Genomic DNA, 24,493 nt, shown 5'->3' with positions numbered 1-24,493 from the left:
ACTCTTGTTCACAATACATAAAACAAAATCAGACATTCTAATTTGTGTTCAATCATACATAAAGGCCAATTAGAAAATTCTACTTCACAGCATTAGTCTGAAAAACCTGACAGTAAAGTTAAACCATATGAAGTAACGGCAAAATATTAAATACATATTAAAAACAATCCAGCACAAGTTTTACTCTATTAATTGAAAGCATTGTTCATCTGTAGAAAAATGGCTATCAATTTAAAGGACAGTCCTCATAGTTTATCCTTTACCCTCTATATATTACAACAGTCTCCTGTAGGTACTCACTCGAACAACGTGCACACCAGAACCTCTTCCGTCTGCAACACTCAAGGCAACACTACCCTGGCTGCCATGCAGATCCCTAGAGCTGCCATAGTGAAAGCTGCTAACAGCAGCATAATTGGAATTAAAGGACCTAGACAGCATGCTCTGAATAAAGAGGGGACAGATTTAACACAGAGATTAGTGCAGCATGCATAAACCACAAGACATGTTATATGTCGACTAATATAGACATATTCAATTGTCATGCAAGATAAAAACCATGCAAGAGCAGTGCTACTGTGATATATAAAACACAACTCAGTGTCTCCTATTTTTACCTTTATGTACTGTAAATCAGCATGCAATCAGCAGTGTACATGCAGATTTACATGTAAATAAAGTCATTCAAATGTTCATGTGTTTGGAAAACAACATAGGTTCACAGCTTGTCAAAATTCCCACATTTTCAATAAATTTACAACATATCAAATACATTGTGGGAAGAACAGCTGGCAGTCAAGACAAATACCTGTAAAAAATCAGTTGATTACCAGTTGTCACTATTTTGTCTTATTTTCCCCCTTATTACTGGTATAGTACAAACAATAACTCACACAGATACAGAGATTTGAAAATGATGGAGCCTCATTAAAAAACAAGCAAACAAACAAAACAAAACAAAACAAAAAAAAATTCCCATGCCACTGCAGGTAAACAAGAATGTAACAAAGCTCAAGAACAGAAGAGTGTTTGGTTTTGAGCTATATTACTTTCCAGACCTGACCTCTACCAATACTGGCCAGGGTGACAGAAAGAAAGCAGTGGACATAACTATTTTGCCACACACTTTTGTAGTAGCAAGAACAAAACAATATAAAAAATCTGTGCAGATGGAAACCCCCTTATATTCTACCTGACAAATGAAATAATTATAAAACTCATGAAAAATCACAGCCTTGTTAAAAAAAAAAAATGGTAATAGTAAGAGACACGCTGTAAAACATCAAAACCCAAAGTCATAAAAAATTTGTAGCTCAACACAAGGAGAGATTCCCAGCCATCAGTTTAGGAAGCATTCTTACTCTGCTTATTTTTAGCTTGGAAGAGAGAATCTGGAGCATTTGGAGAGAGAGTAGTATCCCTATTATTTTGCTTTTCATCATGAGCATAATGAAGGTTGCACATTTCTTTAGAAACTCCCTGGAGATTGCTGCACCAGAGAAGATTCTTCCAGAAAGGTGAGTAAGCAGGTATCACCAAAAAACCCCTCTAATTTTTGAGAAATCCCATTTCAGGTACTCTAAACTAGATAGATACTAGCCAATATACATGATATGTTCCTCTTTTTTTTTTTTTTTTTTTTTTTTTTTCCTTAAAGCTTTCTAGAAATTTGCTACTCAAGAGTGGCTGAAGAACAAAAATTGAAAGCTACATTGTATCAAGGAAAAAATGGTCTTATACATATATTAAAAAGTGTATAAAATATGTATATATAATATATATAAAATACTATATAAAGTATCCTGTATATAAATCAGAATTTATAGTCAATAAGCAGATTAATGGAATCAGCTTAGATACAGGCAGCTAGAAGTGCAGATTTGCTGCTGTTTTAACATTCTTTGTGAATGCTAAGAGCTCTCTATTCACTGCTTGTAAGAGAGCACCTTTCTGGAACCAAAGTTCCTTAACATGCTTACTTAGGTGCAAGACAATAAACAGTGGAATTTACTGAGGAAAATTTTTTCCGGATAACGTAGTAATTTTAAGACTGCTTGGAGTATGCATTTTGCAGTAGCCTTCTTAAAAAAAATCTTATTTATAAGATAAAATGAGTCTATCCTGGCCCAGAGACCGTAAGGGACTTTTTAATCAATTTACAGTCTTGCTGTTTTGAGACATTTAAGGCAAAGTAATCACTTTTTGACCCAACATTTATATCCTATACACTCCATAGTTTTGTACTTGACATCTTCTATGTAAATTTCTTACGGGTTGCTTGTACAATATGTACCACTGCTGCTGTTCCATGTTCTACAATACACATACTACAAAAAGTATATCCTCAACTTTCCGCTTTTTCCAAAAGTGACTTCACATAAATGTGATGTAGCATTTGCTTATCATAATCCATGAAACTTTGGTATGTAATAGGAACTAATAAAATTCAATTAGTCTGTGATCTTACAAAGACTTAGGCACTTAGTTTTATTCATGCACAGACCTACTGAAATTATTTTTCTCGTTTTATTGTACAAGCTTAACATGGAAAAAACTGTGAGGCAATACTAATAAAAATATTTTTCCACATCAGGAGCATAGAGAAATAAACAATAATGAAAAAAATTCTAAACTGATTAAAAATGCAAGCCAGTATCACTTGGACTTCTTTATTTCTTTGAAGAAGGTACCATACACTGAGAACTGTCATAGTGAAACTACCTATATTTTAGTTTCTGAATAGGAAAGTAAGCATCTACTTTTATGACTTATTTTTTGCAATTCTTCCTGTTCTAAACAAGTAGTTAATGAACGAGATTAAAAAAAATAGAGCACTTAATTCCAGATGAAATTATAATTGAAAGCAAACATGCGTCTGATAAACTCTCAAGAAATCCACAACAACAAAAAAGGAAAATACACTTGTGTAAGTGACAGACACACTGTTTCTACCAACTCCAGTATTTGCAGACAGCTCTTATAGATATTTACTATTGTAATTTAAGGGCGAGAAATTCCTCAAACACACAATAAAATACGTGTGATTCTAAAATTATAAAAAGACAGTATCTGAGTTTAAATTCTGAAATGAAAGCTTTCAGCATCACTAGAAAGTTACTATTACTTGTCAGTAAAACCGGCAAGTCTCCCTTGAAAAAGAAAGTATGATGAAGTATGTTACTGTTTGAAAAAGCTCACCCGGACACTAAATTTAAAAGCTTTGGTACTGAGACTGAGGAGACAGAATTCATTGTACACTTTCCTACGGCTTACTACATGTAACCACTAGAGAGCAGTTTGACATTTAAAGAGATCTTCTCTATCCCACAATAAAATCAGCTTTGCATTAGATAAGAAAATTATTTCTCCAGAAAATATGCAAAAGAATGATTTACAAGTGGTCTTATGAACTATATTCACTTTCCTTCAGCAGGTGGATCATTTTAGCTCATCAGAATGTGGTCCCTTAAATCTTGTCAAAGAAATTTATAGAAATTCTGTTTACTTGGCTGGAATCTGCTATTAGTATTTTTGCAGGACTTAAAATGTTCTTATACCTCTCCTCACGCAAACTAAATTCTTGAAAGTTTCCTTTCACATGAATGAGGTTAAACGATCTGATAAATATAACAAATTTCAAACTTCTCCAATTTTGCCCAACAAGCCTTTCTCTATCTCACCACCGTTATTAAAGTTTATAGAAACCAAGCAAACAAGTAGTCCAGGAGCCTCACTCACCACCACTCCCCTCCAACCACAAAAAAAAAAAAACAAACAAAAAACAAACAATCCAAAACAAAAGAACAAAAGACAAAAGCCTAAACACCACCATCTCCACAACACAAATCCTCAACAAGTCAAAAACACCACACATTTTTCACATACCTTTTCATAGTAAGTATTGGATAAAAATTTAAAAAGTAATTAATTCAATAGCAGACTCAAAAGAGTCAAAGGAAATTAAGATTATTAACCCATATTGTTGTGCATAACAACAGGCACAAAGATATGAATTAAATTCATCATAAAGCTTAATTTTGTATACTTGATTTGTCAGTACTATGTCTTGTACTTCAAAAGAAAGGGAAACAGCAGTATAAATCCATGAGCTTTGTCAAAGCAATTTCCAATAACTGTTTGTTCTTTAAATGAAGTATTCACTTCTTCAAGTAAATACTGATTTTTTCCCAGACTTCATTACACTTCAGAAGTCTGTTCTGTAGATTAAACTCCCATATTAGAAATACATTTTAAGTACAATCATACCTGAAACTATTATTTTAAAAGAAGAAATATCCAGTGAATTTCTAGAATTTCTACATGATCATATTTGCCAACTGCCATATAGATTATATCTGCATTTCTCATAGTTGTGTTTTTTTTTTTAAAGTCAATCATATCCCAGAAAATATAAAGTAGACAATTATACACCTATATTCACCTTTAAACTCATAAGTCTTAGACTGCTTAGCAAAATCTTCTTTAAAATGCTTTAACGCCAGAAAAAAGAAGCACGCACACAAAAGGCACGCTATTAATATAAGTTAGATAGATGCACAGCTAAGAACCCAGGAGCAACTATTCCATATCCTTCTAGTAAGAAACAATAATTAAGGTTTACACAAAAAGCATGAAAGAAAAAATATGAAGAGATATAAAGGGTATGAAGTCAAGGCGACTAAATTTCTATGATACCTGGGCAGTTTTCATTTGATGTATTAAACATCACTCCTAACATGTGAAACATAGACAGCGTAAGAATGAACTAAAACCAAATAGCTTTAGCAGGGCACTGAAGTTTCCCTCTATACTCAAGCATTGTGCAATTTTTTCATTTTCCATTGTTTAAGATTAGATATATGCAATCCAGGGGAATCCTTTGATTAGGATTGAAACGTTGTGAGGTCTGTGACAGCCTTGTTGGACAAAGGGTCCACCACACCTCAGCATAATACTTTGCCTTAAAATATCTTGTCCTATATGACTCAAAATGGATCACAAGACAGCCGTGGCTGTTGTGTGGACTTTGAAAACAAACATCTCTGTTTATAATTAGGAATTATGCAAATTAAAAAAAAACAAATTCACTTTCCTTCCAAGGAAACAGAGTCAGGCTGATGATGTTTAGTTATGTGATTTTACAGTGGTTCTGCTGGATAGCATACCATATTATATTCTCCCAGTCTCTACCCAATTTCTTTGAAGATGCTTAACTGTTCACATTTCCATATCAGCTCAAATTTTTGACAGCATTAAGGTACATAAAGAATCCTGTTCGTCATCTCTAGTTATATCAAAATCTCCTGTGATTTCCTGAAATGAACAAGATTTTTATGTGCTCTAAGTTATAAATATTCATTCAACAGTCTGTCAGATATCCAACTTCAAAAGACAACTGGCTTGGAGGCAAATAAACGTTAACTGTATATTTTTTCAGCTCCTCAGCACTTGAAGCTGTAGATCTGTACTTCCAAATACATTTTACTGATGTTCTTTTCCTTGTTCTTGAAATGAAGAAATAGGGAAAAAATGCAGAAGAGAAAGCTCAAGAAAGGTAACAGAATAGTTAGAATATGAAGACGCTGCTATATTAACAACAAACATTACCTGACCTAAAAGAGCTGGACTTGCAGTCCAGAAGGTCAACAGGACATTTAATGTATTCAATGTATTGGACTAAGCTGGCAAGTATGATGTAAAAACCAACAGGGACCTTTTTCCACAGGGAAACATTTCACTTAGAGACTGTTTTTCAGATATTCATCATAAACATGTTTACCTTTTAAAAGAAGTAGTAGTACAGAAATATAATTTTACTGGTAATTAAAAGCTGCTCAAAACATGGATATTTAACTTGCATCATGCTTAGATTACAGAAAAATAGAAAAAAATAAAATTATTTTTACCTTTTCTAGCTTTTTAGCCTCAATATGTCGCAGCACCTGTTCCCTCCAGTCATGAGGGACTTTACTTTTTCCTGTAGGGTCTAACAAAGAGTGCTCAGAGTTAACTCTTGGATTTGATCTCTTTGAAGGGCTAGTCCGAGAGTAATTAAAGTCACTAACTGACATAGTTCTTTCCGGTATTTCATTCACTGATGGACGAGCACTCTGTGGCCGAGGTACATTTGGACCATCAATGCTGTATGTCCTGGCAGAAAGAGGTCTCTGCTGCCCTGACATTACTGGTGGAGCTCTTCCCATTGAATGCAAATCTCTGTATGTTAAATAATCCCCTTCAGGAACCTGGGCCCGCCTTGAAGGTCCAGCATCACCAACATTTACAGAAGCAGTAGAAGATACACTGCTCTGTCTTTGAAGAGTGTGTCTTGTTGCTCCAGGGAGCAGTCTATCATTTGGTGGAACAGCCCACATGTCTATATGTCTACCAGCCATTCGCTGATGAGTGCTATATGCAGCAGTGGCACGGACATTGTTATGGTTGGAGAAATTCATATTGGCAGAATGTTTTAAATAGCTAGGTGCCTCTGTGCTGTCAGACCTCAGCAGACGTGAAGGAGGTAAGCTGCTTTGTTCTACTTGGGTGCTTTGTTTCTGGGGCCACAAGGTGTCTTTTGCTGTTGTACTGCTGCTGTACTGAATATTATACTGGGGAGTGGAAAACATCTGTGAACCACCTGGCACTGATCCTCTCACTACATTAGCACCTTCGGGATTGTGATTTGAGTCCAACTTGAATGGAGTTTTTGTAGATGATATTAAATCAGATGATGATGATGATCCAGGAAAAACTTGTAAAGGCTGATCATATAGAAGAGTAGCAGATTTACTCCTGACTATGTTTTTCCCATCTGCATTACCAGATAAAGATTTTACCACTGAGTTTGGCTGTGGAGATCCACTGTCACTGACAATACCATAGACTTTCAGACCACCAGGGTCCATACTGGTGATGCTGTGAGACTTCATCACAGTACTACTTCTCTGTGGTGACAGATCTTCAGTGCTCCGCGAAACAGACAGCTCAGTGGAAGAGTTGCCATCAACTGTAGTGCTTCTCAGTAGTTCATCTTTACTGGGAGACTGTACTGATTCTTCAGGATGTCCATTTACTTTATTTGTAGGATACCTATTTCCATTTTCCAAGTGCTCACCTTCTTTCATAACATTATTCATCAAGCCCTTTACTGACACTACTTCCTGTGGTTTTACTCTTTCTATGGGAACTGGCACTGCCTCTTCACTAACCAGTTTATTGATATTCATGTTTATTTGGTCTAATTTGTGAGTCTCCTCTGTAGGACTAGTTAGATCCACACCTTTTCCTATCAGACCTATTCTTTCTTCAATGCTCAGTTCATATTCAGACAGATTTGTAACTTTCTCCTGCACATTTATTTCTTCTTCTGCAGTAATGTTCATTTCACCTCCATTTTGCAAAAGATTATTCAAATTTTCATCTTCTCTCCTGCAAGAAAAGATGACTCATAAACAATATTCAAGAAAATTTAGAAGAACTGGTGTGCAACACAGCCACGCTGTGCACACAATGCAGGACAAAGACCAATTTACAAATAAATTTATGATTTGCTATCTTACCATTACAAAATTATGTTATTCAGAGAGTTTGCTTTGCTGGTTAGCATCATGTTCTGATTTCAGACAGTATATGGGAATTGTTAGGTTAGGGGCTGAACCAATGATTGAGCACCTGTTGAAGGGACACAACCAGCCCTGGGAGGACAGGTGGAAGCAATTCACTTGTGCAACCAGAAGGGGTGAACCCTGACTCCATCCCTCCCTAACCACATTTAAGGGCTGGTAGCACAAATGAAGGATCTCTACTTGGATACTACCTTCTTTCGAGTGTTTAGCAAGCTCTGGTCCTTGGAAAGGGGTAAGCAATTCGTTATTATTGCATTGCAACCTCTTCCTTTCTTGAGTGATCTAAAACTGCTTTAAGGCAGATGTATCTGCTATCATCTATCCTTACATAAGGCTTCTTAACTTCCACAGGAATAATTAAGGGTAGTTCAAAAATGTTAAAAAGTATAAAGCAACTGTAACTTAAATTTCTTATAAACCATCTCCAAGCTCCAAGACAACTGAAGCAAAATTCTTGCTTTCATTGACACACATACAAAAAAAAAAAATCAGAAATCTTTAAGTGCATTCTTCAAAAGATCCTAAAAGCTTTTTAATAATTATGTTAGCAATCAAATGGATCTTCAATATTTTCAACATTATGCAAATAAAAATAGAGCTTTTAAAATATTATACTGGAAGTATTTTGCAGGGATAGCAGAAATTAAGGATGAAATTATTATACCCTGTTATAACAAGAGATAGAATCATATCTTTCATACTAAAATTGGTCTCCAAACTTGTCCTGTTTCTTTTTTCATTGCTTTTTTCTTGAAACACTATTTAATTACTTAACATTATTTTGAAATATTAAGACTATTTAATGAATAATTAAATGAATGGACATGTAATTTGAAAGACTGAATAATGTTTTTCTATTATACTTGCTTAGTTTGATACGGTGTTTTACAAACCTGATCTTGGATAAAACAGCAGCATGTGTTTCTTTGTCTGGTGAACAGAGAGAAATATCTTGGCTGCTATCAGTATTTAAGGAAACAGAATCTGACATTCGAGAAGGAGAAGAACAGTTGCTGTTATTTTGATTACTGTTCTGGGTAGCTTCATCTGATAAGGAATCAGCATCTTTTGAATCATCTGTAACAAAAAACAATGCCAATTTTGACACAAATCTGTTTAACAGCCATTTAACATGTTTAAATCACAGTGTTTAGAAATCATACATTGTTCCACAATGATCCTTACTATCTTATATATTAATTTCCAGTAATACTTTTACAGTCTTTTTATAAATTCACAGAAGACTGCTGGCAATAGTTTCTATTACTTTTGAAATATTTGGTTGAACATAAACAGTACTCACCTGTTAAATCTAAATTTGCCAAGTTTCCTTGGCATAAACTAGTGTTGCAATATTTATTATTTCCCAAACATATCCATCAAATGATATTTTTACAATTTTACTTCTACAATAACCCCAAAGTTTTCAGTTGCATTACTCTATTAGCTGCAATGAAAACTAAGTACGCTGCTTCAAATATAGGATTTTTAAAGCTTACACATTTCTTGCTTTTTAACATTAAATCATTGTTAAATAGCAATTTAGTGCACCAAACAGTATGGAAAGAATTAGATCACGGAAGATGTATATAGTTTTACAACTGTAAAAATAAGAAAGAAAAATGTTCTTCTGCATGGTTGGACGCAATACATTCCCATACTTCACAGATCACACAGGACATTTTCAGAATTACTTGTCTTGATTAATGTATGCACATTTAAAAACTGTATCTGTACAAAAATAATTGATATGCAAGACTCTAAGAGAGCCGTGATTCTGACATGAGCAAACATAAGCGTACAAATCAAAACTTATTTTTTTGCTTCTAGACACAGATATGGGTGCTAAAAGCATACTTCTTGAGAAACTAATTTTTAGCTACAGAGATGAGAGAAGTTTTGACTTTTCAGCCAGGTCTAAGAGCCGAAAGACAACGTTAATAAATACAAGTTTTTTCACAGAATCATAAAGTGGATGGAATTGGAAAAAAAACCTGGAGGTCACCTCTTTCCAACTTCCCCACCATAAACAGAGTTGCCATCCAACAGCTCAGGTTGCCAAAAGCTCCATCCAACCTAGCCTTGAATGCTTCCAGTTACAGGGCAACTTCTCTGAGCAAACTAATCTATAAACTCTGATAAAAGAATTTGCTTATCCATTTCAAATGCTCAGCAGACTCTTCTGGCTGCCTCAGTGGCTTTTCCTTCATCCATCCTCAAAAAAATCTTATTCTCTTACATACAACAGCCAGAAGAGCATTTTTTTTTCCTGGAAAGTACTGGACTGGGGACATTATACGGAACAAAATACACTTCGCTCTCAGACTTAAAAATTTAGTTTTCTCCAATGGAAATGGTTACCCAGATTGAAATTATCTTCCAGAGAAGTAACATAAGCCTTAGTATCTTAGTTAACAAAAACAATGATCAGATGTTTCTTTTGAGAGGAAAGAATAATAATAAAAGAGTAAGGTAATTCTGAAAAAAAACCCAAAAACTTGGAACAAGTTTATTCTTAAGACTTAGGAAGAGAGCACAGCTTCTCTGAGAAATTTAAAGAAGTGACATTGCTGCCAACAGCAGCAGAAATAATCAACAAAATGTGGGAGAAGAAGCAAGTATGGAACATTTCCAACACAAATATCATTTTCTGCAATTCTCTATTGAGAGAGTACTCAAGCTAACAGTTCTCAAAACCACAAAACATTTTTCTTCCCCTTTGACTTTAAACTGATTAACAAAATGGGAATGACAACACAGCTTTCTCAATCATACGCAAGATACAACAGGATTCTTTCCTCTATTCGTAGAATCAAAAGAATATACCAAGTTGGAAGAGTACCACAAGCATCACAAAGTCCAACTCCTGGCTCCACATGAGAACACCCAAAATTCAAATCCTATGTCTGAGAGCATTGTCCAAATGCCTCTTGAACCCTGGCAGCCTGGGCCATGAATGCTGCATGGGGATCCTGTTTCAATGCCCATCCATTCCCTGGATGAACTTGTTCCTAATCCCCAACCTGACCCTCCCCTGACACAGCTCCATGCCCTTCCCTCAGATCCAATTGCTGTGACCAGAAAGAAGAGATAGGCACCCGCTCCTCTACTCTTCTCATGAAGAAGCAGTAAGCCACCATGAGGCCTCGTCCTTCTTTGGGCTGAACCTCATACATCTTAACTTCTAGACTCTTTTCCATCTTTGTTGCCCTCTTTAGGACATTATTATTGTTTTATACCCTTCTAATACTGTGGGTACACAACTGTACACAGGACTCAAAGTGAGGCTGCACAGTGCAGAGCAAAGCAGGACAATCCCTTCCTTTCACACGGTGGAAATGCTGGCCCTGGTGCACCACAGGGTTCAGTTGGCCCTTTACGCTGTCTGGCATACTGAGGACCCAGATTCAACTTGACATCAACCACAAACCCAGACACATTTCTGTGGGGCTGCTCTCCAGCTTCCTGTCCCCCAGTCTGTATGTTAATGTATTTCAAAGTAGCCATTGTTTTTATCCACCACAATACTTACCAGTTTCAACTGTGAGCGTTAGCCACAAGAATTTTCTCCCTACAATGGCAAACAATATCTCTGTAGTTGTCCCATGCTGCCTCACCTTGCTTCCAGTGGCCATACACTTTCTTTTTCTGCCTAAGTTCAAGAAGACAGTTCCTGCTAAACTAAGCCAGCCTTCTGCCTTGCTTGTTTGATTTCCAGCATTTGGAATGGCCTGCTCTTGTGCTCTTAGGACGTAATGCTTAAAACGTGACCTGCACTGACAGACCCCACTGTTGCCAAAAGCAATCCCCCAAAGGACTTCACCAACTAGTTCTCTGAGCAGTATCAGGCCTGCTCTTCTTGCATCCAGGGTAGTTTTCCACCTTTCACTCAACTTCTTCATCATCACTATGACCAAGATGGCTTCCAATCAAGACTTCTCCCACGAGACTCTCTGTTTACAACAAATTAATTGCTGAACTAGAGAACTGGTCATCTTTCCGTTAACAGACACATGTAACCACTTTTTACATAATTTAAATGGGAAAACTAGGCATTTTGACTCAAGGAATTATTAGAATCACACAGTACTTCTTTTTATAATATCTAACCTTTTTTACTGTTGCTAAGAGCTACCACTTTTGGTTGGTTGATGGAAGTTTCTATCAGCGGTGGTCGCATTTCTGCCATTTTCATCTCTTCATCAGAAGAGAGTTCTTCTGACTCCTGCTAAAGGAAAAAACAGTTTTATATAGAAAGCATTTTATATAAATGGTTAAAGGTTAAGTAAAAAAGATTATCTAAATCATCACTCTATCTAATAAACAGTGAAGGTAAACAGTAGTGAAGTAACACAGAACTAACATAGCAACTGCGTAGTGCAAATCCAATGAATTTAGTAACTTTTACCACCGAATTATCTTTAAGGTGCAGCACATACACATTTGCTTTGTTTGTGATGAACTCAATGGGAATGATGGTTAAATTGGTGATAACTTCAGCTTAGGTTTTCATTTTGAAATTTACACTGGGGTAAACTTTCAAATGGAAGAGAAGATATTTAACTTTTAAATGATGCTGAATAGATCTAGGCTAGAAATCACTAGATCCTAACCATCAGATGGATCTCAGTGCAGTTCTGAAAGAGATAAACTGACAAAGCTGCCTGCAAGAACAGCCATGCAATAGATTCAGAATTCTACTGCCTGGCCCGTATGCTCCTGTCATCTTCAAGAATACAATTTTTTTTTTCAATCATATTCTCTGTAATGAAAAAAATATCTTTACAAAATACAGTACCATCAATTCCATGGGGCTAACTACCTGGACTACAGTAGAGGACAGTAAAACGGAGTGAGAAGTAGCAAACATGTTGTGTGATCAACTTTATAACAATCCTGTTCCTCTGTAATAAGAACAGATAACCTCTTCGCTCTCTCTGCCATATTGCCCTTCCCCTACAGTGTGACATCTAACAAGTGTAATTAACATTGAAAGGAAAAGCTTTTATGCATATAAAGTTAGGTGGATTGAGACAAAGTTACTAGCAAGTTACTATAAGGAAGGAATTTAGTATCCACTGTTCACTACGTACTACTGCCTGATTTCCTTACTGGTTTAAAGAATGCCGCTGCTAGACAACTAGGGTTTTTTTTATGGGGTTGTGGGTTTTTTTGTTGTTGTTGGTTTTTTTTGTTTTGTTTTGTTTTTTGTTTTGGCAACAGTGTTTTTGAACTGCAGAGAACTGTCAGAATCAGTATTTTCAGAAAGCATATAATAGAAGGAACATGCAAGGGGGGGAAAAGACCCAGCAACAGCCATAATGGCTTGCCATAAAGTCTCTTAATCACATGATAAATGAAAGCTCCAGTGCTTGCCCAACACACACAAAAAATAATCAGTTCATGAAACTACTGAAAAAAACAAAAAGCATTTTACATGTTGTGATTGACAAGTAATTGACTGACAAGCTCCAAAATGTTATTAATGCTGAAACATGTTCTAAATTAAAAAAATATATACATTTGTCACAGATGTACAAAGAGTTCAGAAACTGTCTGACTTCTGTAATACAAGTCATATTTAAGATATCTTACTACTAAATACATATGAAAACATATTTTTAAGCCCACTTGTTATTTGAAATGAACAGCTATGATTACTTGTACACTCAAGATTTTGCTTGTTCCTACTGACAAGATATTTTGACATTTCAGTGACAGTCACAATCAAGTATTTACCAATGTGCTGAAAATCAAGTGGAAATCGGAAAATTCTGTTTAAGACAGTATCTTTTCCAGAGCTTAGTACTTAGATCAATTTTTGAGCTTGGTTTATTTTTCTTTAAATACCTTCAGTTTCATTATGAGCTTTTTGTTATATTTTTTAACTTGCACTTATAATATGGGTAAAGTGAGAATAATATTGCATTACAAACCCTTCTGTACAAACAGTGCTTGTGGGTAGAATTTTTCTGCTTTTGTGAACATAAATTTTCATTTCTCTTAGAAACAAGTCTGATGACCAGCACAACCCTTTGACTGCTATAATGTTCATCACAATGCCTCACCTCAAGCGTGTCTTCATGGTTAACAATTGTTTTTGTGTTCTGCAAGGTTTTAACAAGTGCAGCCATCTGCGAATTTGCAGTGCAGTGCTCAGCTTCTGGTTCAGTAGGCTTCTGCACAGAGCTTCCTGCTGAATACTGCTTTCTCTCATCAGCCTTATTCTTCATTGGAACAATTTCGGAAGTCTACAGGATTAAGAACATTTGTACAGAAAAACATTTTGAAACCCTTTTCAGTAACATGATATTAAGAATTAACATTACATATCATGGGAAACTATGAAATAGAAGATGTTTGAAATGAGCAAGTATGAAATACATGAGGTAGAAAGAAACCTCTTTACACTGTTCAGTTGTACTCCTCACCCTTTTCCAATTGGTTTCACCCTCATCTCTACCGGGGTCAATTCAAATCATTAAACTTTCAGTTAAATTTAAAAAAAAAAAAAAAAAAAAAGCCAAGAGTATCTACAATAAGCCAAGCGAGCAAAGACATGCCAAACAGTTCTACCACCTATTACACTACATCTTCATTTTCAGTGTTAAGAGGAAAATTGCTACTACCAAGCAGACATTTATTGCAGATTTCTTCATGGTGAGGGTACAGAACACTAGAACAGGCTGCCCAGAGAAGGTCTGCAAGGTCTCTTTCATCATAGACATTCAAAACTCGCTTGGATGTGTCCCTGTGTGACCTGATCTAAGTGCTCCTGCTCCGACAGGGGGATTGGACTAGATGATTTTTTCAAGGTCTCTTCCAAACCCTGACATTCTGTGATTCTTAAGATGATGAAGAGGTAAGCCCTGCTCTTTAATGCAGAGCATTAATGAGGAGAGAGAAGAACTAAAAAGATTTAATGACAATCTAGATATTTGGAAGTCTCAGTGAACTCAGAAGATAATATTGTATCTAACCTTTACCCCCACATCTTTTACAGAAACTGTCTGGCTTTCTCGTTTTGATTCCTTGGCAACATCTTCAGTAGACTCTTCATCCTTTAGCCTATGTACAATTGTCTGGACCGTTTTGACCATATTCTTCAGCTCATCAGGATATGGAGTTGGATACCTCTTCAGATTGCCCTCCTGTGTAATAAAAAAGTAATATTCTAATTTTAATTAAAAGTTGTAATTAAAGTATCGAGCTTTAAAATAGACAACGGATTTAGACAAAACACTCAGAGCAAAACCCAGAATCTCCACTTTGCTGTTTGAATCTACCTAGATTAACATAATTTTAGAAAACCCAGCAAAATTACAAATCAATTATTTTTGCTTTAAATTTGTCTGTTGATACCAAGCAGGAAAAGCAATGACAACTGTAATACATTTAAATAAAAATCAGAATTAACCATTATTTCCCAACAATTCTTCTCCTGTACCAGCACCGGTCCAGCAATTTAATAATTATGTGCTCCCTTTTAATGATGAGGAAAAAAAAAATTCAATTTGATGCTCTTAAACTAATAAATGAAGTCTTTATTTCTTCAGCAAAGCTAAGTCCGCAGTCAAAGGAATAAAAAGGATGGGAATCAGGAATGTGAATGGGAAGAAGAGAGAAAGAGAGAGGGAGAGAGAGAGAGAGAGAAACATCAGTAGTAAAATTAAATTAAATAGAGAAATACCAGTAGTAAAAAATTAAATACTAACCCGAGGTGGTGCCTCTCTCTCATCTTTGTCTTCATCACACTCAAATGCCACCTGAGCACGCTGTTTCCTCTGTTCTTCCCACAAAGATGGATTAAAGCTTTCATTGTCAGATATGAACATAACTAAAGAATAAAAACAAACACTTATAAGAATAAGGTACATTACACAAAATAAAAGTCCTCTTTTTTCTTCTTTTTCCTGGATGGCATTTTTTTATTTATACTTGAAAAGCTAACAAATTAATGATGCTGTAAATTGAAAAAGAAATCCTTACCATCCTCAGTCCTCGGCTGCTGTGGGAACATGTAATTTGTAAGCACAGTTTTCTGTGTGTCAGGGTCAGCTTCTTTTTGAAGGGGGATAAGTGGTTTAGACTAAGAAGGAAATCAAAGAAAAATACATTAAGAAAACATATGCATGTACAAAGTAAAGATTATCTCCATAACTTAAAGAATGCAAGGCAGAGCAGTTTTCCTTTACCCTCTAAATAATTTTCAGAGAATGAAGTTGTTAACATATATCAATAGATGACTTTCTTGGGAATGGTAAAAACAAATTCAAGAGAATAAACTGGGTATTAAAAAAAATAACCCTATTTTTGCAAGAACTTATTATTGTCCCAAAGTAAGCTGATCTGGGGTACACCAATACACTTAGTCATTTACATCTCTGGGCAGCCATATAAAGTAAAATTATGTACTTTTTTTTTTTTTAAATATTGATATCAGACTGATACCTCCCACTCTTTAGAAATCTTTCAGTATACCACGCTTGAGATCAAAGAATTTCTGGAAGCCCTGCAAACCTTAGTGCCATACAGGAAATTGGTAGAGTATAGAGGAATAAAAGAAGTAACACAAATTACTTCTCAATAGCTTGAAATATGCTACAAAGCCACAAAGCTCAAAGGTAGGGCAAGCAACCTAGCATAAAAAAGTTTATGCAGATTTTCTACAGCGGTGCAATCACAGCACACCACTGCATACATGTAAATACTAACAACTTATCAAATACCACATTTCTTGCTTAAGAGATAACAACTAAGAAATTCTGACATCTGTTAAATTGTGTTTTGTATAAAAGCTTTGCCAGATAAGCTCTAAGGTAAGGAAGACCTAGTGTTTATTTTGAGGGAATGGACAAAATGTCAGGGAAGTATTTATGCACATACAAAGCACTTAATATTCAAAAGATCACTTATCAATTCAATTAGGAATAAAGTTAAGCATCTATCTATAATTTTTCTCCTGGACTATTTCACCTGATTGTCCGATAGCCACATGGCAGTGAGCTGTTGCAGTTTTGTAAAGGTAAACGGCAAATTCTTCAGCCTGCAAATTACAATAAAAGTTTATGAAAACACACTTAACTGTCAAGTCGTAGTATTGATAAAGGGCCTTTTTTTAAAACACGCATTTCTGCCTACTTTAGCAAAAATGAGACAAGGCAAACTGAATTTATCTCATGTCAATGACCTGAACACAATTTTTAAGACAACCATTAGCATTGCATATAAATCAATTACTGAACTTAAGATCAACACTATTTATTTTTATACTTTAATTAGAAGAATCCTCAGCAATTTTACCCTTCAGTATACACAGGCACTAAAATTAAGAAATAAGGGTCACACCTAAAATTGTGTTTTTTGATTCTTTTTTTTTTTTTTTTTTTTTTTAAGTGTGAATAAAATCAGGCTTAGGGTAGAGTACAAAGAAACTAGATTTGAAGAACAGAAGGGAGAGTTCAAATTTATCTCTCCTAATACATTTCAATTTTGCAAATTGACGAATCCAAAAAGACATTTTGCCAGTTTTTACTGACCAGCTCTTTCCTCCTTCTTCCCCAGCACGTGCATTTTATCATACACTGCGACACTTCTGTTTTGTGTCCCCTATATGCAGTACAGGAAGCTATTAATGTTTTAGCTACAAATCAAATGCAAATTTTAAGAGGATACTTGAATTCCCTTGAAAAATACATACTAATACCTACTGGCATATCTAAGCCATATGTCAGTCCATGTACTTAAATCAAACATATGCCTAATTCAAAGAAACACAGCTTCATAAAGTGGAAAAACAGTAAATGAAATACATGCATTGCAGTCAGATTATCAACTGTGGGATATAATGATATGTAGCATAGAACATTCAGAAAATGGCTAAACTTACATCCGGGTGATAGATACCAGTTACACTAAAATACACTCAATGCTATTGCATTTTACATGATTTTTACTTGAATTATATGCTCACAAACCTATTGTCACTCAGGTTGATGACCTTCAGTTTCTGCATGTCACCCATTTCTTCAGGGAGAAATTCAAGTTTATTTGAATGCAGAAACAATACCGTTACATACTTCCAATTTCCAATCTGAAAAAAGAATCCAGAGAATTAATTCACCTTCACAGCTCTAAATATACAATCTATTATTACTTTAAAATAACCAGTCTACAGCTATCTTCCTTGTTAAATATAATTACATTTTTTCTTATATATTATCCCTTTAGTTCTAACAGAATTGGTACTGATTTCTACTACTAGCTTCAAAAACTTTTCAGATTTATTTGTATATTTGTAAACATTGTCATTAAATATACATAACATGTACTCAAGAATGATTAATCTGTTGTCCAAATAAAATACGTATCAACTATGCAGTTTAATACCCAGGAAAATACTTTGTTTTTCAGTTTTATAACTAAATACATACCTCTGGTGGTAGCTGTGTTAAGAAGTTATGGTCTGCGGCAAATGTCCTTATGTTAGATAGTTGCCCAACAGATGAAGGCAATGTTTCAATCTCATTGAAACTGCAGTCCAGTTCTTCTACTGATACTAACCTGAAAAAAGTAATACTCTGCTCTAGAGTTTGATTCATCCAACATTAACTGAATGCTTTAAGTTTAAATTACATTGATACCAGTATCAATTGCAAATGAAATTCAGAATGAAACACCGAAACCCAACTAAAACTCAAATCCAAGAAAACTCATTTACTTATTGCCTAAATTCTTATTTTTTCTTAATCTTGTTACTGTCATCAGAGAAGAGCTTTCAGAGGCGGTCAAGGAACTGAAAACAATCAGAATAGGACAAATAGCTAAATAGACAAATAGCTATAGTTAAGAAACAGTGAACGTTAAGCCCTGTTGCAGAGAAGTATTTTGTAAATTCTAGCAATACTTAACTTACATCAGCTACAATAGGAGAAAATACATTGGAACAAATATCCATGTTCTGTTTAGCACTTAATTCTGAACCACTTATTTTTGTCATCGTTTGGGACTTTTAAATTAAATTGCTGAACATGAAAGTATACATTTAAAAAATCCTGCTAATAAACAAGTGAAAGATAATTGTGCATGCTTAAATTGTGCATGCTTAGATTTACTATTTCCAGGCCTTTCTATACCAGTTTTATCATCTGCAACATTTAGCATGGCCAGTTCCTATGATAAAGGCAAGACTGCTTTCAGGCAGCTGCATACCTTTGTAACCATGTTGTTTCCTTTCAGATTCTATAGATTGGTGGCTACATTAATGAGTGAGAAACATAAGTTTCAATACATATTTAAATATGTAGAACACATGCTGAGAACCAGAAAATAGATATGAAACATTTGCTGCCAGTTTCATTATTACATTAATATATAGAAGGAAATAAATCAATTACAGAAATTTAAACCATTCAACAGAAGAACTATTGTTACAGAAATGATTACAGAAAAGCAGTCTGGCATTTTATTTAGGTGAAATACATACCCTCCTATGGAGTCTGGCAAATAAATTAACTGATTTTCATCAATTTTAAGAGTTGTTACCTTCTTCAGGGAACCTGTAGGAAAAAACCAAACAACTAAATAAATAAAAAATTAAAAACAACAATGGAGTTCATTAAATTTAGTTTTAATCCTGTACTGGGGGGGGGAAATATATATTCTGTATTCCCTGAAATTCCTGTAGTGCTATGTATTTACTAAAAAAAACTAAGGTGATCTTACAGAATTAATCTGCCAGCTTACTACAAACTAGTCATAGGAAATACTTGTTTTTTTAAGCTCCGTTACTGTTGACAATTACTTATCAATTATGTTTTATTCAGCTTTATCCAAAACTGGAACTTCAAACCACTTGACATGTAGGCCTAAAATATTATTTATATATTTTTAAGTGTTCTGTTCCTAAACCATAAACTTTTTAATTCATGAATTAATTGAAAATACAAACCAATAGTCTCTGGCAGTTGCTGAAGTGAATTACTGGATAACAATAGGTCTTGTAGGCTTTCACAACCTGAAATACCTTCTTCAACAATTTCGATGTTGTTTTTAGAAACATCCAGGTAGGTCAGTTGTTTCAAAGTACCTATGAACTAAAAACAATAGAAAATAATATATTAGGAAGTGCATAATCTAAACAGAGGAGACAGAAGTTCTGTCTGCAAACATCTCTGAAACGTAATACCGGAGGAAAAGAGAAAACTTATTTACAGTGGTAAAACAATTTTATGCAGAATATCCTAACTTTATGATATTTTCTGCTAATACATATGCTTAACATGTTGCTACATACACAAACACACCACAGTCATTCTGCAGATTTCTTTGAAGTCAGTTTTAAATGCAACTGTATGATCAGTTACCATGGATAGAGATAGAAGCTTTAGAACAGACTTAACACAGATGTAGACAGTGTAACAAAAGGAGATAATACCACCCATGTTAGGTTTCCTAACGCTTAAGTTTGCATTTTGTATAAAGTTGCATTCTACATAACCTCAAAAGCAGTAACAGTGAACCAGTACAAATTACACTGATAAAAAACACTGAAGTAAATCTTGTATTACATTTACATATGAAGATTTATACGCACAAGTGTTTAAAATCTTTACAAGGGAGAGAATGCAGTCGCTTTCACATATAAGTTTCACTTTATTATGAAGTAGGAGAATTCAACGTATACTCAACTCTTCTCAATGAATAATTAGCTGAAGTGAAGAAAGACAGTACAGAGGACTACTGATCAGACAAGAAAGCCTCATGTCAAAGACTGCTAATGATTTTAAGTCTGAAAATACACCAGCTGCTTCCCAAATTTCCAACACTGCTTTACTAGAACACAAACACAGGTTCACTAGTACTTCAGTCACATGTCACCAAGGACCCTAAGCAACTGAGAGATGTCAGAATGTTTTCTCAGAAATTTGTACACACAGCAGAGAATCCTCAGCTGACATTTGCTTTACAGCCTCTGCCAGTAAAAAGTCAAAAAGCCACAAGATATTTACCCTGTATATTCTCATTTACTCTTTAAGGCAAAAACTCCTCTTTGGAAGGACTAGACAGCCCTAAGTTTGAATTGAGATTTGATCTCGATTTTAACCCCTTTCTTGATTTGGAACATGATTTTAAATGACAGAACTTTCGATGAAGAAGAAGCTGCATACAAAAACTATCATGATCAGTGACAACTTCTAAGTAGGTTAGTTAAGCCTTAAGCAGCATTTATCCTATTGGCTTTAAGTAACATTAAAATTATACAGCAACTTCAATATATATGCTGTTAAAGCAAATACAACTGTAAATTAGAATAATAATGTCTAAAACAAAAAAAGGGGACTTACTCCTGGAATAAGTGTTAATCTATTACCATCCATCCAAAACTCCTTTAACCCACTCAGTTGCTCAAGCACTTCAGGCTGTAAAGAGAAACCATTTTTAAAAATAGTCATTTAAAAAATACTGAAAGGCAAAAAAACTTCAGTGATTCATATATTGCAATTAACATAAGTAATGTCTTACTGCATACATTTATTTCATTTGTTGATAAAAAAAAACAGGTGATTTACTTTTTGAAATATAAATATATACCAGATATACAAAACATGATGAAAACTTGATCATTCTACTAAAGTCTTCATAGAACTAAAATCTGAATAGAAAGTATTATCTTTTACAGTCACTGCTATTTTTCAGCTAGAGCATACAAGAAGTTCATCTTGCATGCAATTCTCTTTCTCCTGAAGGAGGTCTAAAAATCCTTAAGTTCTATCAGTCCAGAAGAGCTCTTTTTCAGAAATGACAAAGCTGACAAAATAATGGCCTAGAAAACTGGGAAACAAATGCTGCATCTGCACATTACCAGCAAACCATTTAATTCATAAAATGAAGTACCAGATACAGTCCCATTACAACTTATTGTATCTGAGAAAGACCACTGCATAGGAAAGCATATACAGCATGGGTGTTTACCATTTAAATCTCCCTCCTGAGAAAGTAATACAAAGCATGTTGTACTGCATTGTAACAACTACAACCAAGTTAAATATAGAACTCCATTTATTTATATTGTAAGTCCACTCATCACTATATGCATTTCTGCAGTCTTGACACCCAATAACTAATTTTCCAAGAGAAAACGTCTTTTTTAAAATAAGTAAATAAATAAATAAATAACTGTGAATGAAGACTACATTTTAGACAGATCTTGATGAAAACAAACAAACAAATAAACCACATTTCTAGCCCTTTTTATAATTTTACCAAAGGATCCTAATGAAGTAAGTTATCAGTAGTTGACCCTTGCAAATTAAAGGTTGGGAGACATGAAGTAGTCAGAAAGAAGTATATACAAATAGGTGCTTTCATTGGCTTTACTTCCTGGCTATTACAGCATAACATAGGCCTGTGTATGTTAATTTCAGGCTCTCACAGGCATATCTACACTATAATGAGCATATGGCAGTAGCGTTCATTACTGTAATACCAGCGAACACTTCCTCAAATACATTTCTGTATCTAACAAGCCACACATCTAGGCAAGTGCTCCTCTGTTTATGATCTGTGGTTAATGAAGTATCCACTGGTAGCGCACAGAGGTTTGACTACATATGGTAGGTCAGTACATTTCACTATTCTTCTATTTCAGTTCCCTTATATGGGAAAGTACTCAGAGAAGCAGACAGATGTCAAATGAAAAATCCTGACCACATATATTGTGGGTTGTGTTTCTTCACTTTGTTTCTTTTCTTTCAATAATATTCAAACCTAAAAAATCTGAATCCAAACAGCTTACAGCCACTAAAAAGACAAGTCATGCACAGCTTTCATAGAACTGCAACACTATACAAGATAAAAAAAATAAGTGTTTAGAATTCATTATAAGTCAAGTCATTACTCTTATAATTCGTAGGTATATTACCATTAACATTTAGTCTCACTATGTCACAGTGTTTTGTTTTCAAACACATACTAATATGCAAAAGGAAACGCACAATTTTAGAAACAGACCCCATACAGAAGCATAAGGTATCAATAATATTTGCTCAGTAGCAGAATCCTTGAGACAATTTTTACATTTTCCTAATGATTACAAATTCATTATTTAATAAAGATGTTTATAGAACAATCAAAGCTCTATTTAGATAAAACTCACCACTTCTGTGAATTCATTACTTCCTAGGTCCAGTCTTTCCAGTTGGGTTAGTCTGGACATGGTTCTACACAGGAAAGGGATTACCAAGAGTCAGAATTAATAAAATAAAATCTTCCTGTATTCATCCAAACATATTATTTGAATCAGTATTAAGTAGTGATGCTGTTCTATAAATAGATTAGTATCTACATAAGATAAAATTTGTATATGGTTCAACTAACCATACATTAATGATCATGCTGTGATTGCTATACAAAGAGTAATTAATCTATGGATTAGTTTACAATAATCAAAGATCACTAGAGTTATCTTTATGATAAAGATTAATTCAGTCAAGTCTGTCTTCAACTGCCTCAGTTTTTCACCTGTTGTTAAAATCATCACAGCTATCCCCGAAAAAAGATCACTTCCTAATGATTAACAAAAACAGACAAGGCCACTGTTGAATCACAGTAACAATGAACACTGTTTCATTTTACATTGAATCAACTTTGTCAGCATCCTGGAACACAGAATGGAATCCTAATTATTCTTCTAGTCCTAAAACTAGAGACAAGATTACTAAACAGGATTTCATGATACATCATTACCTCTTAAACCATTTGATAGCAAAGACTAAATCAATGACTGAGACAAGGCAAGATTTCTTCTTTTGACCATGTTTTGGCAAAATTTTCCCTCCAACTATATTTACTTCAAGTCCCAATAGAGAGTATCTACTCAAAATTACTATACAAATTATTTCTATTTACTTAATGGAAATTAGTTGTGCTTATTCCATTCCACTTTAATACATTAAGACTGGATGTTGTGTTGAGGGACATGGTTTAGTGGGAGCTATTGGGTAATAGGTGAATGGTTGGACTGGATGATCTTTTAGGTCTTTTCCAACCTTGGTGATTCTATGATTCTATGATTAGATTGTTTACCACAGAGCCAGAAGAGAACATATCTTGCATAAAGTTGTCACTATAATAAAAAACTTTATTGACTCTAGGCCTTTTTTTTTTTTTTTTTTGCCAAAATCTCTCATCCAACAAACATATTCACTCAACTATAAAACACATAAACATGCTTGTAAGATGCCTTCCTCACTACTTGCCTAATTTATAGTACTTTCAGCTATGTTACAGCAACCTTTTCTTAAAATAGCATCTACTTGCTTTCCCATATTGTTTAGTACGTTGGCATTAATTACCTATTTTGATTACCAGATTTATAAGTGCTTTATGATTTAATGTTAAATTATATGCATTTTTAACTCAGCAAGAAGACTGGTTGATTTGCTAAGTGTTTATCTAAATACATCCCCCTCCTTATAAATCCAAAAGAAACTGTCAGTACAAACACATTAAAAAGGAGAGGACAGGAAAACAAGAAAACAGTATTTGTTTTCCATAGCAAAAATATTGGCATATACTGCTGCATCTCATTATTAAAAAGTGTTTTATACATTACTTAAAGCATGTTCCTTTCAGAACACAGTTTTTAAACCTAGCTAATTTATAATTGTCTATCAGTTTTTATTCTGACGTAACAACTGAAGCAGGATACAGATGACTTCACTGGTTAAAACAACTAAGTCCCACTGTACATTACATAAATAATAAATTATTTTAGTGCCTCACTGTAGGAAAATACATAATTATATGTGTATAGTAGCCTCCAAAGCTTTAATTCTCTCTTAATTGAACCAGAAAAGTAGAAGAAG

At 34.5% G+C, this 24,493-nt stretch overlaps 1 protein-coding gene across 7 annotated transcripts in view; it reads right to left on the bottom strand.

Moving 5' to 3' along the window:
- ERBIN (erbb2 interacting protein) overlaps window positions 1-24,493 on the bottom strand; it is a 110,190-nt gene that overhangs the window by 9,269 nt on the left and 76,428 nt on the right. For 3 of the 7 annotated variants that reach the window (XM_085212547.1, XM_085212546.1, XM_085212550.1), the window contains 15 exons: window positions 22,783-22,846; window positions 20,972-21,046; window positions 19,576-19,720; window positions 19,111-19,183; window positions 18,059-18,188; window positions 17,603-17,718; window positions 16,602-16,671; window positions 15,615-15,714; window positions 15,341-15,462; window positions 14,606-14,776; window positions 13,694-13,876; window positions 11,736-11,853; window positions 8,519-8,702; window positions 5,907-7,428; window positions 301-444 (listed from right to left, as the gene is read on the bottom strand). In XM_085212547.1, coding sequence (XP_085068673.1) covers window positions 301-444; window positions 5,907-7,428; window positions 8,519-8,702; window positions 11,736-11,853; window positions 13,694-13,876; window positions 14,606-14,776; window positions 15,341-15,462; window positions 15,615-15,714; window positions 16,602-16,671; window positions 17,603-17,718; window positions 18,059-18,188; window positions 19,111-19,183; window positions 19,576-19,720; window positions 20,972-21,046; window positions 22,783-22,846 — 3,217 coding nt within the window. The remainder of the gene's footprint in view (window positions 1-300; window positions 445-5,906; window positions 7,429-8,518; window positions 8,703-11,735; window positions 11,854-13,693; window positions 13,877-14,605; window positions 14,777-15,340; window positions 15,463-15,614; window positions 15,715-16,601; window positions 16,672-17,602; window positions 17,719-18,058; window positions 18,189-19,110; window positions 19,184-19,575; window positions 19,721-20,971; window positions 21,047-22,782; window positions 22,847-24,493) is intronic. The other 4 variants (XM_085212548.1, XM_085212549.1, XM_085212552.1 and 1 more) reach the window with 4 other exon arrangements.

The sequence above is a fragment of the Meleagris gallopavo genome, chromosome Z (assembly GCF_905368555.1).
Source record: "Meleagris gallopavo chromosome Z, MGAL_WU_HG_1.1, whole genome shotgun sequence".
Taxonomy (NCBI): Eukaryota; Metazoa; Chordata; class Aves; order Galliformes; family Phasianidae; genus Meleagris; species Meleagris gallopavo.
Note: the sequence above shows the minus strand (reverse complement) of the source record. Positions and strands in the feature narration are given on the sequence as shown.